This window comes from Sminthopsis crassicaudata, chromosome 4 (genome assembly GCF_048593235.1).
Source record: "Sminthopsis crassicaudata isolate SCR6 chromosome 4, ASM4859323v1, whole genome shotgun sequence".
Lineage (NCBI taxonomy): Eukaryota > Metazoa > Chordata > Mammalia > Dasyuromorphia > Dasyuridae > Sminthopsis > Sminthopsis crassicaudata.
In genome coordinates, this window is record NC_133620.1 from 278194180 (window position 1) to 278206640 (window position 12461).

The following is a 12461-nucleotide window of genomic DNA, read 5'->3' on the forward strand; positions in this document are numbered from 1 at the left end:
GGGGTGGGGGAAAGGAAGGGAAAAATTGGAATAAAGGGTTTTGCAATTGTCAATGCTGAAAAATTACCCATGCATATATCTTGTAAATAAAAAGCTATAATAATAATAATAATAATAATAATAAAAAGGGAGTTGGGCAAAATGCATTCTCTAAATGAATTCTAAGATTCTTTCCCTCATGGAGATGTCCCTTTCTTCATGGAGATTGCAGTTATCATCTTTGCCTGATGTAATGATTCTATAATAAGATAAGTCTTAAGATCTGTCTCCTGAGTTCTAATCCATTGATCTTGGTGTGTGGTATATAAGAGAAACAGAAGATTTTCCCCACTCTCAGCTTGGATCCTGAGAGCATTCCACCAGTCCTTCAACCTATATTTAGTAAGTGGATTTCTCTGCTAGTCTAGATTAACTTTTCCTTACAGAGAGAGTGACTATAAGGCTTCAAGGATTCTTTTTTATCCCAAAGAATTGTCTTTAAATCTTCTTTTCTCAAGGAAAATCCTTGCTAATCTTTTCTCTGAACAGTCCTTTTTTGTAAACTAAAGATCAATAAACTTATCATTTCACTCCATGCCTTCCCCTCTCTCAAACTAGGGGAGAGAACCTCGAACATGAGGAGAAGGGGGGGTATCACAATCCAATTTGTATTTGGTTATCATGTTAGCATTTACTTAGTTTGTTTGGGACCAAGAGGCTCTGGGTACTTAATAGCAGATTAAGCAGTCAAACTCTGGATAAGAAGTTAAGACCCCATCAGCTCCTGCCCTACCATTTATGCCAACTGATTATTCTGTTTACTGAGTCTGGCAGTGGAATATGTGAAGGAGGGGAGATAGCCCACTCTGGATGCATATATATATGAGAGTCCCCAGTGATTCTCGTCAGCTCAGAGTAGACCTCAGGAGGTAACAGTAGTTTCTACTGTTTGGCGAAGAAATCAACCATGATGAAGTGGCTAATCATTGCCCTTGTCTGCCTCCATTTTTCAGAGGCAGACAAGATAATCAAGTAAGTCTTGGGTATGGGGTTGGTGGTGGCTGCAGAAAACTAATGCATAGGAAAGAGAAGGGAGCAGGCAGCCCAGTGTACTGGGAAGAGCCAGAGAAATTGGGTTTAAATTCTGGCTCTGTATACTACAGAGTAGTATGTATTACTTGTATTACCATATAGTATAACATGCAAGTCTATTAACCTTCCTTGACCTCAATTTCCTTATTATAATAGTAATGGTGGGTATTTATATAGTGCCTTTAAGGTTCACAATGTGCTTACAATATTTGTAAACTGTTTAGCCCAGTGCCTGGCACATAATAGGGACTTATACTTATTACTGTCCTCCTCCCTTCTACTTCCCTTTTACATGTTAAATCATTTGCTCCTAATAACAACTCTAAGAAGTAAATGTTATTATTATCCCCATTTTACAGATTGAGAAAACTGAGGCACAGAGAAGTTAAGTAGCTTACCCAGGGTCACATAGTAAATATCAGAAGTAGGATTTGAAATTAGATCTTTCCAACTCCAAGCTCTTTCTTTCTATCCACTGAGACATCTATCTATCTTAGCTAAAAAATGAGTTAGATGTTTGGTAAAGGTATATAGTCAGAGCAACTGGATTTAGATCCTGTATCTTTCACTTATAAGTTAGATCACATTTTAATCAAAATGAGAGTATTAAACTAGAGGACCTCTGAAGTCCCTACTAGCTTCAAGTCTAAGATTCCATGGTCTTAGGAAGGAGGGAGGAATAACAGGAAAGATAAGTTACTCTATAATCAAATACATTTATAACACCAAAACTTCTGAAAGGCAAAGAAGAATCTCAAAGAAATTGGGATATGGGGGAAATGGCCAAAGCTAAAGGACTGACTCAGTGCTTCTATGCTCATTCTTGCCATTTCCATCCTTCAACTTAGAATTTTCAATTGCATAATAATTCAGTTAAAGCTATCAAGCATTTATTAAGAACTTACTATGTATATGACAGAAGATTTTTTTTTTAATTAAATAGTTCCTACAGAAACATATTCTATGGGAATGGTGGAAGGAAACAAACATTAATTAAGCATCTACTATGTGCTAGGCACTATATTAAGTGCTTTAGAAATATTATCTCTTTTGATCCTCACAACAATACTGGGAGGTAGATGTTATTATTGTAAGGAATAAGTAGTGGAGAGTTATATGTTTAGACAGGGATGCACATGTTTTGAGGACCTATCATTGTGTGGGGCTTTAAGGGAGACAGAATAGACATCTCCAACCTTTTAGTCTCCCTCTCTTCTCCAAGAGAGACTTTAATTCCTGCCAGTAGGAGAAGCAGGAGGTTGGGGTTGGTTACCACTCTCCCATATGCTCTCTTTAATTAAATTCATATGTTCTCTTTAATATTTTCAGTTTTAGGGGATATGACTGGGTTCCATCTGTTTTTTGATTGTATTGTCATTTTGAAGAGAAGGTGGACCCCAAGCTGTCAGTCCAAGACTTGACCCCCAAAACCAGTTCCACAATGAACACACATAGAGAATAGAAAAAAAAATTTCATTTATTCAAATCATAGCAAAACAGAAATCAAAAGTTATGCATAGGACAATATATACCAGGCATATAGAGTGAAGGAACTCTCCCATTGGGAGTGAAATAACTCAGATCAACCAAGAGAGTTCTAACCTAATAGAAAACTCCCTAAATCTCTAGAGTAGCTGGGAATAGAGACATAATAGAGACTGCTTGCTCCTCTTTGCTTCTCAGCGTCTTTTCCTTCAGCAAATGGGATTGACTCCTTCCATCTTCTCTCTGAAGTTGGAAGCCAGAAACACCTGAATCAATTCATTTCTTAGAGAGTCTGGTGCTTCAAGAGTCCCAAATGGGACTGATCCTGGCATCCCAAATAGGAACTCAAAGAGGATTCTTCCTTGGAGAGTCCCAAAAGGAACTGGTAAAGATTAGAGATCTTATGACCATTTTAACCCCTCACTCAGGGTAGAGCATTCATCTTTACCAATAAAAGAGAATCTTCTAAATATGGGCTTTGGGACAGGGGGTTATATTGTTACTCCCTTTTTGCAGTTGAGGAAACTGAGGTGGACAGAGGTTGCCCAAGGTCAAATAGCCAGTGCCTGAGAAAGATTTGAATTCAGATCTTCCCAGTTTTTGGTCTTGTGTTTCTTCTGCTATGTCACTTAGCTGCTTGTGGGATAGAAGTGAGGTGGAAGAAAATAGAATCCACAGGAAAAAAAGCAGAAAAAAAAGAAGTGAAAAGAAAATATATACAAAGTAAGCGGAGCTAGGTAGAGTTGTGGTGGATATAGAGTGCCAGGCCTGACGTCAGAAAGACTCATCTTTGTGAGTTCAAATCCAGCCTCAGACACTTAGTAAGTGTATGACCCCGAGGCTTCCTCATCTGTAAAATGAGCTGGAGAAGGAAATGGCAAGTCACTCCAACATCTTTACCAAGAAAACCCCAAATGAGATTTTGAAGAGTCAGACATGATGAAAATTCTTGAACAACAATATACAAAGTTAATACAAAGGAACTTCAGAGTAGGGAAAGAGCATTTTATTATCTGAAGGACATTTTGGAAGATCCTCTGTAAAAGATAGTAGCTGAACTGAAAATCATAAGATCTCAGTGCTTGAAAAGATGGGTCTGAAAGAGACTGTTGCATAGACACAGCCAAAGGTAGGAGGAAATTATGCCTCTTGTTTCTGAGCTCTTGCTGACCTGGTCAATGGAGGCTTTGCTGCTGGATTGTGGGTGGGATTGGTTGAGTCGTGGAGGAAGAGATGACTGGGACGATTCTATTGATATTAATGCCCCATTTCCAGGGTCCCTTTGAAGAAATTCAAGTCCATGAAGCAAGTGATGAAAGAGAAGGGTGTGCTTCAAGACTTCTTGAAGAATCACAAGTGGGACCCTGCCTCCAAATACTTCAACCAGTTTGCTGTTGGTTATGAGCCCCTGGCCAATTATATGGATGTGAGTGAATATCTTCTCTCTTTCTTCAAGCTCCAGGTTGACTTTCTGCTCTCCTGGGGCCCTTGGGATGCACAGCTCAGAGTGTGACAGTCAGCTATGATGAGCATTTCTTGGGGAGAGGCTCCTAGATGGCAGAAAAAAAAGACATTTTCCACTCTCAGGAGACTCCCATTTTGATAGAGAGGGGCAAAGTCTTTGCCTGGAGGGACTTTATACTTTAATGAAGGTGATTGTACTGAGACTCAAGATAGGTCCTGCAATGTTATTGCATTGGCAGGTGACATGAAAATAGGTGGGAATAACTAAGGAATAAGTTGAATGACAATATCAGAAACCACAGAGATCTTGGCAAGCTAGAGTACTCTGCCAGATCAAATATGATGAAACTGTATAGAAATAAATATAAAGTCTTAGACTTGGATTAAAAAAAATTCAATTTATCATTAAAGGTATCTAAAAGTGACTCCTCAGTCAATTTTCCCCTCATTGGAGTTCTTCAAGTCAAAACTAGATGACCATGTTTCAAGGACTTTGTAGAAAATATTTTTCAGGTATAGGTTGGACTGAATGGTCTCTGAGTCCCTCCCATCCCTGCGTTTTGGGACTCTGTAGACTGTCAACTGATGAATAAGGCAAATTTAAAGGATAGAATGCAAATTGTGCCTACAGTTTAGCTTTGCTAGATGCTACAAGACTTTAGATAGGCAGGAGATGATCTGAGTACATAAGTCAACTAACGTTTATTAAGTAATTACTATGTGTCAGGCAGAGGGCAGATCTCTGTAATATGTTGACCCAATCTTCCTCCCTAGATGTCTTACTATGGGGAGATCAGCATCGGAACCCCACCCCAGAACTTCCTGGTCCTCTTCGACACTGGCTCCTCTAACCTGTGGGTGCCCTCCATCTATTGCCAGAGCCAGGCCTGCAGTGAGTACCATAGGTGGTGGGGGAGAGAAGAAGGAAGGAGATATAAGGAACTCAACTGAAAAAGATATGGTGCTTAGTGGGAAGGAACCAACCATAAGTTCTGGAGTTCAGAGGAAGGAGAACTCACCAAGTCAGAGAAGACTTCATGTGGGAGTCCACACTTGAGCTGGGTCCTGAAGGATGGCTAAGGATTTGGATCCTGGTAGTTATAGTGGGGACCTTAGAGGTTAAAAGGAAAAGAGGTGAAAGGCCATTCAAATATTCAGTTATTCTACTTAGGAAAGTGCAAACATGAGAGGGAAAAAATCTGTGTCAGTCTTCTTTATAGCCACTACATATGAGAGGGAATTCACATATTATTACTCACATTTTATATATGTGGAAACTGAGGTTTTTAAAGGTGATATATGACTTTCCCAGAGTCATGTGGCTAATGAATAGCAGAGATAAAACTTTTGTCAGTTTTTCTAACACCAAGGATACTCTTTCCATTGCACTACAATGCAGAGAAGTGGGGAATGGAGTAGTGGGAACAGGACTTACTGGCATTTACTGACATTCTCTTTTTGTCTGAGCAGCAAACCATCCCCAATTCAACCCCAGCCAGTCTTCTACCTATTCCAGCAATGGACAGACCTTCTCTCTTCAGTATGGAACAGGGAGCCTTACTGGAGTCTTTGGCTATGACACTGTGACAGTGAGTAGTTATGGGGGAAGAGGGGAAAAGGGAGTGAGATATGTGGGAGTCCAGCCAGAGGCAGCAAGCTGATCTCTGAGGTTCTCTTCAGGTTTGTTGGGAGACTAGCCATAGAAGAGAGGAAGCTCTGTCCCCCTGGTTTTTCTTCCTTTTCCTTCTGCAATGGGTTTAGTTTGGCTTCAGGAACCTTAAGCAGCATGAGGCATATGGGGAGGATGATCAAAGTTATGTATCATGCTGTCTTGTGGAAAAGGCTCTAAGTCTCTTTAGGTTCGCTTTCCTTTCTAATCCTTTCCCACCACAAAGCTATATCATAACAGAGGCTGATCCTCTCCTCACTTGCCTCAGTAAAGTGGGAAGACTAAGCTCATCTGTAGGCCTGAGAGAAAAGCTATTCTCCCTATGACCTTCTTTTGAGCTAGCCTGACCTGATGGACTTCTCTCTCACTCTCCACCCCCCCCACAGATCCAGGGCATCCCCATCACCAACCAGGAGTTTGGCCTGAGCGAGACTGAACCTGGCACCAACTTTGTGTATGCCCAGTTCGATGGGATCCTGGGTCTGGCCTATCCTGCCATCAGTTCTGGTGGGGCCACCACTGTCATGCAGGGCTTCCTGCAAGAGAATCTGCTCAATGCCCCTGTTTTTGCCTTCTACCTTAGTGGGTAGGTGACTTGTTTGCCTCTTCTGCTCCCCAGCCACTTCCTGGGCTTTATCAGTATATACACGTATATGTGTATATCTTTAAGTGTATAAAATCAAATACATAATACTACAAAAGAAATTCATCATATTGAAAAATAGTGATTCTGTGAAGGGGGCCACACGGTTCACCAGACTTCCAAAGAAGTCTGTGATACACATACAAAAGGTTAAGAACCTGCTCTGTGGCTCTTTCCTTTTCTCTCACTCCCAATAAGGAAATGGATGAATTAATTTGTACTTATTAAATACCTTCAATGAATGGGGAATGAAGATGGGGATGGGTCAGGGAGGGGAGGGATAGCTAAGAGGTGGTTTCTGCTCTCAAGGACTTACTGGGGATTAGCTGCTGTAGAGGGTAGCTCCTGGCACAGCCAGTGAGGGAGACAGTGAGGAGAATGACTGGATGATCTGGTGCCTGTTGGGGAACAGTAGGGCATGAATTGAATAGGAGGTTGGGACTAAATTGTGGAAGCTCTGGAAAGCCAGGAAGAAGTTTGCAATCACAATTCTTCCCTTTTTCCTAGTCTATATATGAGGGATATAGAGCCTATATAAGAATCAGGAGAGATTATAGAGAGCATTGTCCTTATCATCAGTATAGGACTAGAAAAGATCTTGGAGGTTGTCTAATCTGACCCCCTTTACAGATAAAGGAAACTAGATAGGGGAAGAAAAGGAACCTGTGATTTCATTGGTACAGGGAGTTTCCAGGTATGAAACTCTCTCTACCCACGAAACCTAATTTTTGTCATTGTTCAATCATGTCTGACTCTTTGTGACCCCATTTGGGACTTCCCTGGCAAAAATACTCTGGAGTGGGGTTGCCATTTCCTTCTCTAGCTCATTTTACAAGGAGGAAACTGAAGAACAGGAAAAAGAACTTGATCAGGGTCACATAGCTAGTAAGTGTCTGAGGCTGGATTTGAACTCAGGAAGAGGAATCTTTCTGACTCCAAGCCCAGTACTCTATCCCCTGCAGTGCCACCTAGTTGCCTTAATGCAATTTACAGCCTTTGGGAATAACTTAGAACAATGAGAAATTAAGTAATTGGCTTGACCTTCACACAACCATTAAGGTCAGAGGTAGGACTAGAATCCCAATCTTCTGGCGCTGTGAAACCATCTCTTTATTCACTCTGCTATGCTCCTCCAAAGATTCAGAGGAAATATATTTTCCTGCTACCCTAGGATGAGCTCACAGATCTCAGCTCCAAAGTTAACTGACCACTTGACCCTGGTTATTAGGAGTCATCTTAGTTGCCTTGTTTCTCCTTTGTATGGGAAGAAGGGCAGTGGGGGTGGAGTTGTTGATGAGTAATTTGGGCCTGTGGGCTGAGTAAGAACCTTTGTGGTAAGAAAAGGGAAAGAGAAGGACCCTTTCTCCCTTGCCTCTCCCTGTCTCCTCCCTAAAGCTGATATTTTTCTTGTGTCCTCAGGAATGAGAATTCCAATAATGGTGGTGAAGTCACTTTTGGGGGAGTGGACACCAACATGTTCACTGGAGAGATCTACTGGGCACCTGTCACTCAGGAGGCTTACTGGCAGATTGCCATTAATGGGTATGTGAGGTGTGGTGGGGACAAGGGGAAAGGGACTCAAAATGGATATATTGATGATAATTATCCCTTCAGTCTAGAAAAAAGAGAGCTTAGTGGGGAGAGATCTGAAGTCTAGAGAGAAAAGTCAGGGATGATATCCTGAGTCTATATATAATATATATTTTGCAAAGAAAGGATATGATTAACTCTAGAGGAATAAATTCTATGAAGGGTCCATAAATAAGAAAGCTGAGTGAGGTAAATGCAGGTATGGGACTTATGTCCCTAAGGGGACTGGACAGTAGTCAGACAGCTTCCACTGTCCCAAATCCTGGCTCAAAGTGGATGGGGGAAGCCCAGTAGATTCAGACACTTAGGTTTGGGGAATACCAAGATGACTTAGGCTGGGAATTCCTCTCTCTAAGTTTTCTCTGAAATGAGAGAAGTTGTATTTTCTCAGCAATGGGCAAATTGAGACTCATGTGGAAGAGAGAACCTTGAATACAGGCAAGAAAAAGGAAGTTACATTATCAAGAATTGTCTAACATCCAGGATTGTCTTCTTACAGGTTCTCCATTGGAGGCCAGGCTACCGGTTGGTGCTCTGAAGGTTGCCAAGCTATTGTGGACACTGGAACTTCCCTCCTCACTGCCCCCCAGCAGATTTTCTCTGAGTTGATGCAGTACATTGGAGCCCAGCAGAATGAAAATGGAGCTGTAAGGGATCCTCTCTAAGTCTCAGTTTCCTCACCTACAAATTGGGGATAATTATACTTGCATTCTATATTTCACTGAGATGCTAGAAAGAAAGTTCTCTGTAAATCTTAAAGTTTTACATATATATGTATGTATGTATGTATATTTGTTTATACACACACACACACACACACACACACACACACACACTGTAAATCTTAAAGTTTTTTATATGTACACAGAAGCTGCCACCATCATTATTGATTCCTCTATACTATAGCTCTGACCCCTATTTCAGTTTATGAGGATTACATTCAGAGTTAGGAGCCCCTTGGTCTGGGTATGGTTTGATCATCACTTGGGCAGGATTGATTTGGATAAAATGAATCAGTAGAGATAGAAATTGGGTCAGAGAGTCTCTATCCTGAACTTACTGTAGAAGTCCTGGGAACCCAAATTAGGATGGCATTCCTAAGAACCTGCCCCCCATATACATATCTTGCTTCTTGTGTTTCTCTCCTCCAGTACGTGGTCAGCTGCAGTAATATCCAGAGCATGCCCACCATCACCTTCAACATCAATGGTGTAAACTTCCCCCTTCCTCCCTCTGCCTATGTCCTTCCGGTAAGTCCCTTCATTTTTCAACTTAGACATTCTTACTCGGGGTGGTCCCTGTGAATTGAGAGGGTAAAGGAAGGAGGAACTCCACCTTCAGGAACTCCAAGGCAGGGAGGGGGAGGGAGAGGTGGAGGAGTAGTGAAAATTAAACTGTAGATTCCAGATCACACCCTTTAGGTGCCTTGGGATGAGAAGGATGAAAGAACACAGGGTTGGGGGACTTGAAGAATCAGATACACTCCTACTACATAGCTCTTTCAAAATGTTTTGTGACAGAATTATAGAATTTCAGTATTGGAAGGGTCATAACTGATAATCTGGTCCAACTCCCACACAAAACAGGAATCTCTTCTTCAGCATCTCCATATGGTAGTCATCAACATCAACTTGAATACTCTTAGGAATGGGGAGCTCACTGTCTCATGGGTAACCTGTTCCATTGTGCAAGTCATAGACTTAGGGCCAAGAACAGAGGTCAATTAGGAATCAATACTCAGTCCTCTATAATTACTGGGTTGTTCCTTTCTCAGGGCAACTTTCCTGACTTGACTCCTGTATCCCATTTTGATAATTTTCTTGAAGGACTTTATGGTTACAGAACAGAGGTAGATAGGTGGGTAAATAGGGAGATAGATAGGTGATAGATATATGATAGATCAACAGTTAAGTGCTTATTCTGTGCCAGGCACTGTGCTAGGAAGTGTGATGTGGCTCATGTGAGCAATCAGTCAGTAACAAACATTAAATAATGTGCTCAGCATGGTGCTAGCCATAGTGTGTGTGTGTGTGTGTGTGTGTGTGTGTGTGTGTGTGTGCATGCGCGTGTGTGAAGTGAAGAGATAGAAAACATAATCTGGGCTCTTTTAAATTTTCCAATATAAGTAAAGAAAGTTAAACAAAGAGAAAAAACAATGATAGAAAGTAATAAGTATTTATTCCCTATCCCCACCTCCACATTTCCTTAGTGGATAGATTAATCTAGGAAGGGACAGGTCCTTGTGAAATGAGGTGATCACAGAAGATTTTCTAGAGAATATTTAGAACTATTCATGCCCAGGGAAAGAAGCTGAAGCCAAAGGCAAATATTTTCTGCTCCATGGGACCCACCTCCAGACAGAGATGGCCAACTTTCTGGAGGAAGTAGGTTGATAGGACTCGTTTTTTTTCTTACTTCTAGAGCAACAGCAACTACTGCGAGGTGGGGATCATGCCCACTTACCTGCCTTCCCAGAATGGTCAGCCCCTCTGGATCCTTGGAGATGTTTTCCTCAGGAACTATTACTCTGTCTACGACCTTGGCAACAACAGGGTGGGCTTTGCCAACCTTGCCTAAGCTCCTCTTCCGGACTATTTTCATCTCCCTGGCTCTTGGTCTTCCCTCTCTTTCTGTCTCTTCTGATGGATTCTGGATCTTCATTGTGGGTTCTGAGAATCTATAAATAAAAATCATTCTATCCCTTCATTTGTTTGTCCATTCATTCAACATGGAATGTATCATTCAACATGTATCAAACCTTTACTGCATGGGAAACCACGTAATAAGTGTTGGAGATGGTATAATGGAGAGGTTAACTATGCCCTTATCCAGGCTGTTATTAAGCATGGTCTTGTAGAGAGATATAAATGCCAACATTGCTAACCATATGATAAATACATTAGAAAAGTGTCAAACAGAATGTGATGGGAAGTCTGAGGTGGGTGGGAGGGAAGGTAATTACTGATTTGTGAACCATTTTGGCTTCCAAATTTTTGTGTGTGGGGTTGAAGGAGCTAGGATGGGAATCTTCAGTAGATGAGTTGGTGTTGGTTCTATTCTGTTGTAGAGTTTGGAATTAGTGGGAACAGCTCCATCTACCCATCATGCTCTGCCTCCTCTAAGAAGGCCAATTTGTTTGTACTAGAATGTTTATCAATCAACCAAATGACAAGAGTTCATTCAATACTTGCTCTATGTATTAGGCACTGGGTCTACTCAAATTGTAGCACTGATCATGCCTAAGATCCACAATGAAAATTTTACCTCAATTCTATTTGCCTGCAAGATTCCCAAGGGCAGAGACTGTTTCTATAACTGGGGGGTCTACATGAACAGAGATTGTGACTACATCTACTTTATTAGACTAGGAACTAAAATCTCTCTTCTTATTTCTCCTTAAATCATAATAGAAAGTTCTACCCCCATTACCTCACAATTATTAGTCTAAGTATTAAAACAAAGATGACAATCAGACATTGTGATAAAAATAATAGCTTCCAGGGCCCCCTTCTAGGTTCATCTGAACTGAATTCAGTCTTAAGTACTTGATCCCAAGTGTATCAGTTTGTCTTTTTTTTTTTTTTTTAATAATTATACTCCAATTCCAGAGCAAAATACCAGGAAAATTTCTTTATTTTTTAGGTATTTAAAACACAGTTTTATATGTCAAGGGTTCTTAATATTTTCTGTACCATAAACCCCTCAGGCAGTCTGGGAAAAAAAATCTATGGATCTCTTTCCAGAATGCTAATTTTGAAATGCATAAAATAAAATCCATAATATTACCAAGAAAGCCAATTATATTGAAACATAGCTACCCAATTTAAAAATAATTCAGAACCCACATTAAGAACCTATGATAAAAAAGGAATGAGTATTACAGTAATAAACAAAGCATTGTCACTGAACTTTGTGACTGAATTGCAACAATCTTAAATTTAAAACTCAAAAGTTAAGTAATTATAGTCCTAAACAGCTAAATAATGTGATCCAAGAATTAATTATATATTTTAAACTGCTTGTTGTTGTTTGTTCTTTTTTGAAGAGGACCAATGATATTATAGGTGTTGTCTTGACTTGTTGATGAATTGTATTTAAGTGAGGCAGAGTTGTAGAAAATTTTCAGTCTTACTCTTTCTTGGATCAGTGGCAGGACAAAAATCAAGGAGACTGTTGATGACCTAGGAATACTGGATAACCTTGTCTAAGCTCTAAGTACTCCACAGCACCTGCTTTAGCCTCCTTCATGGCCATTGGAACAAACTGTTCTACACCCATTCCACTAGAGGAAGTCTCCACATGTTTGGGGTAAACATCCCCCTAATTCGCCAGCAGGTTTAAGGCCACCTTGTCAGTTATCCTCAACCTGGTTTAGCCTGTCTGCCAAGGTGATTTATCAGGGTGTGGCGGCTGCTCATGCTACAACTTCTTGGAGCCCCAGGTGAGAGTTGGATGACAGGTGGACAGGGGAGAGTAGCCCTACAGAAGAGTAGCTCAGAAAAGAACTCAGCAAGTCCTCATACTAGAGGTGCTAGTCCT

At 40.8% G+C, this 12461-nt stretch overlaps 1 protein-coding gene across 1 annotated transcript; it reads left to right on the forward strand.

The window, feature by feature from the left end:
- The first annotated feature begins 898 nt into the window (after window positions 1-898).
- Window positions 899-10628, forward strand: PGC (progastricsin). Its single transcript, XM_074265439.1, has 9 exons — window positions 899-1011; window positions 3832-3982; window positions 4795-4912; window positions 5491-5609; window positions 6076-6275; window positions 7752-7874; window positions 8422-8569; window positions 9074-9172; window positions 10344-10628. Exons 1-9 carry the CDS (start codon window positions 947-949, stop codon window positions 10497-10499), a joined length of 1179 nt encoding a protein of 392 aa, XP_074121540.1. The 5' UTR covers window positions 899-946; the 3' UTR covers window positions 10500-10628.
- Window positions 10629-12461: the final 1833 nt, after the last annotated feature.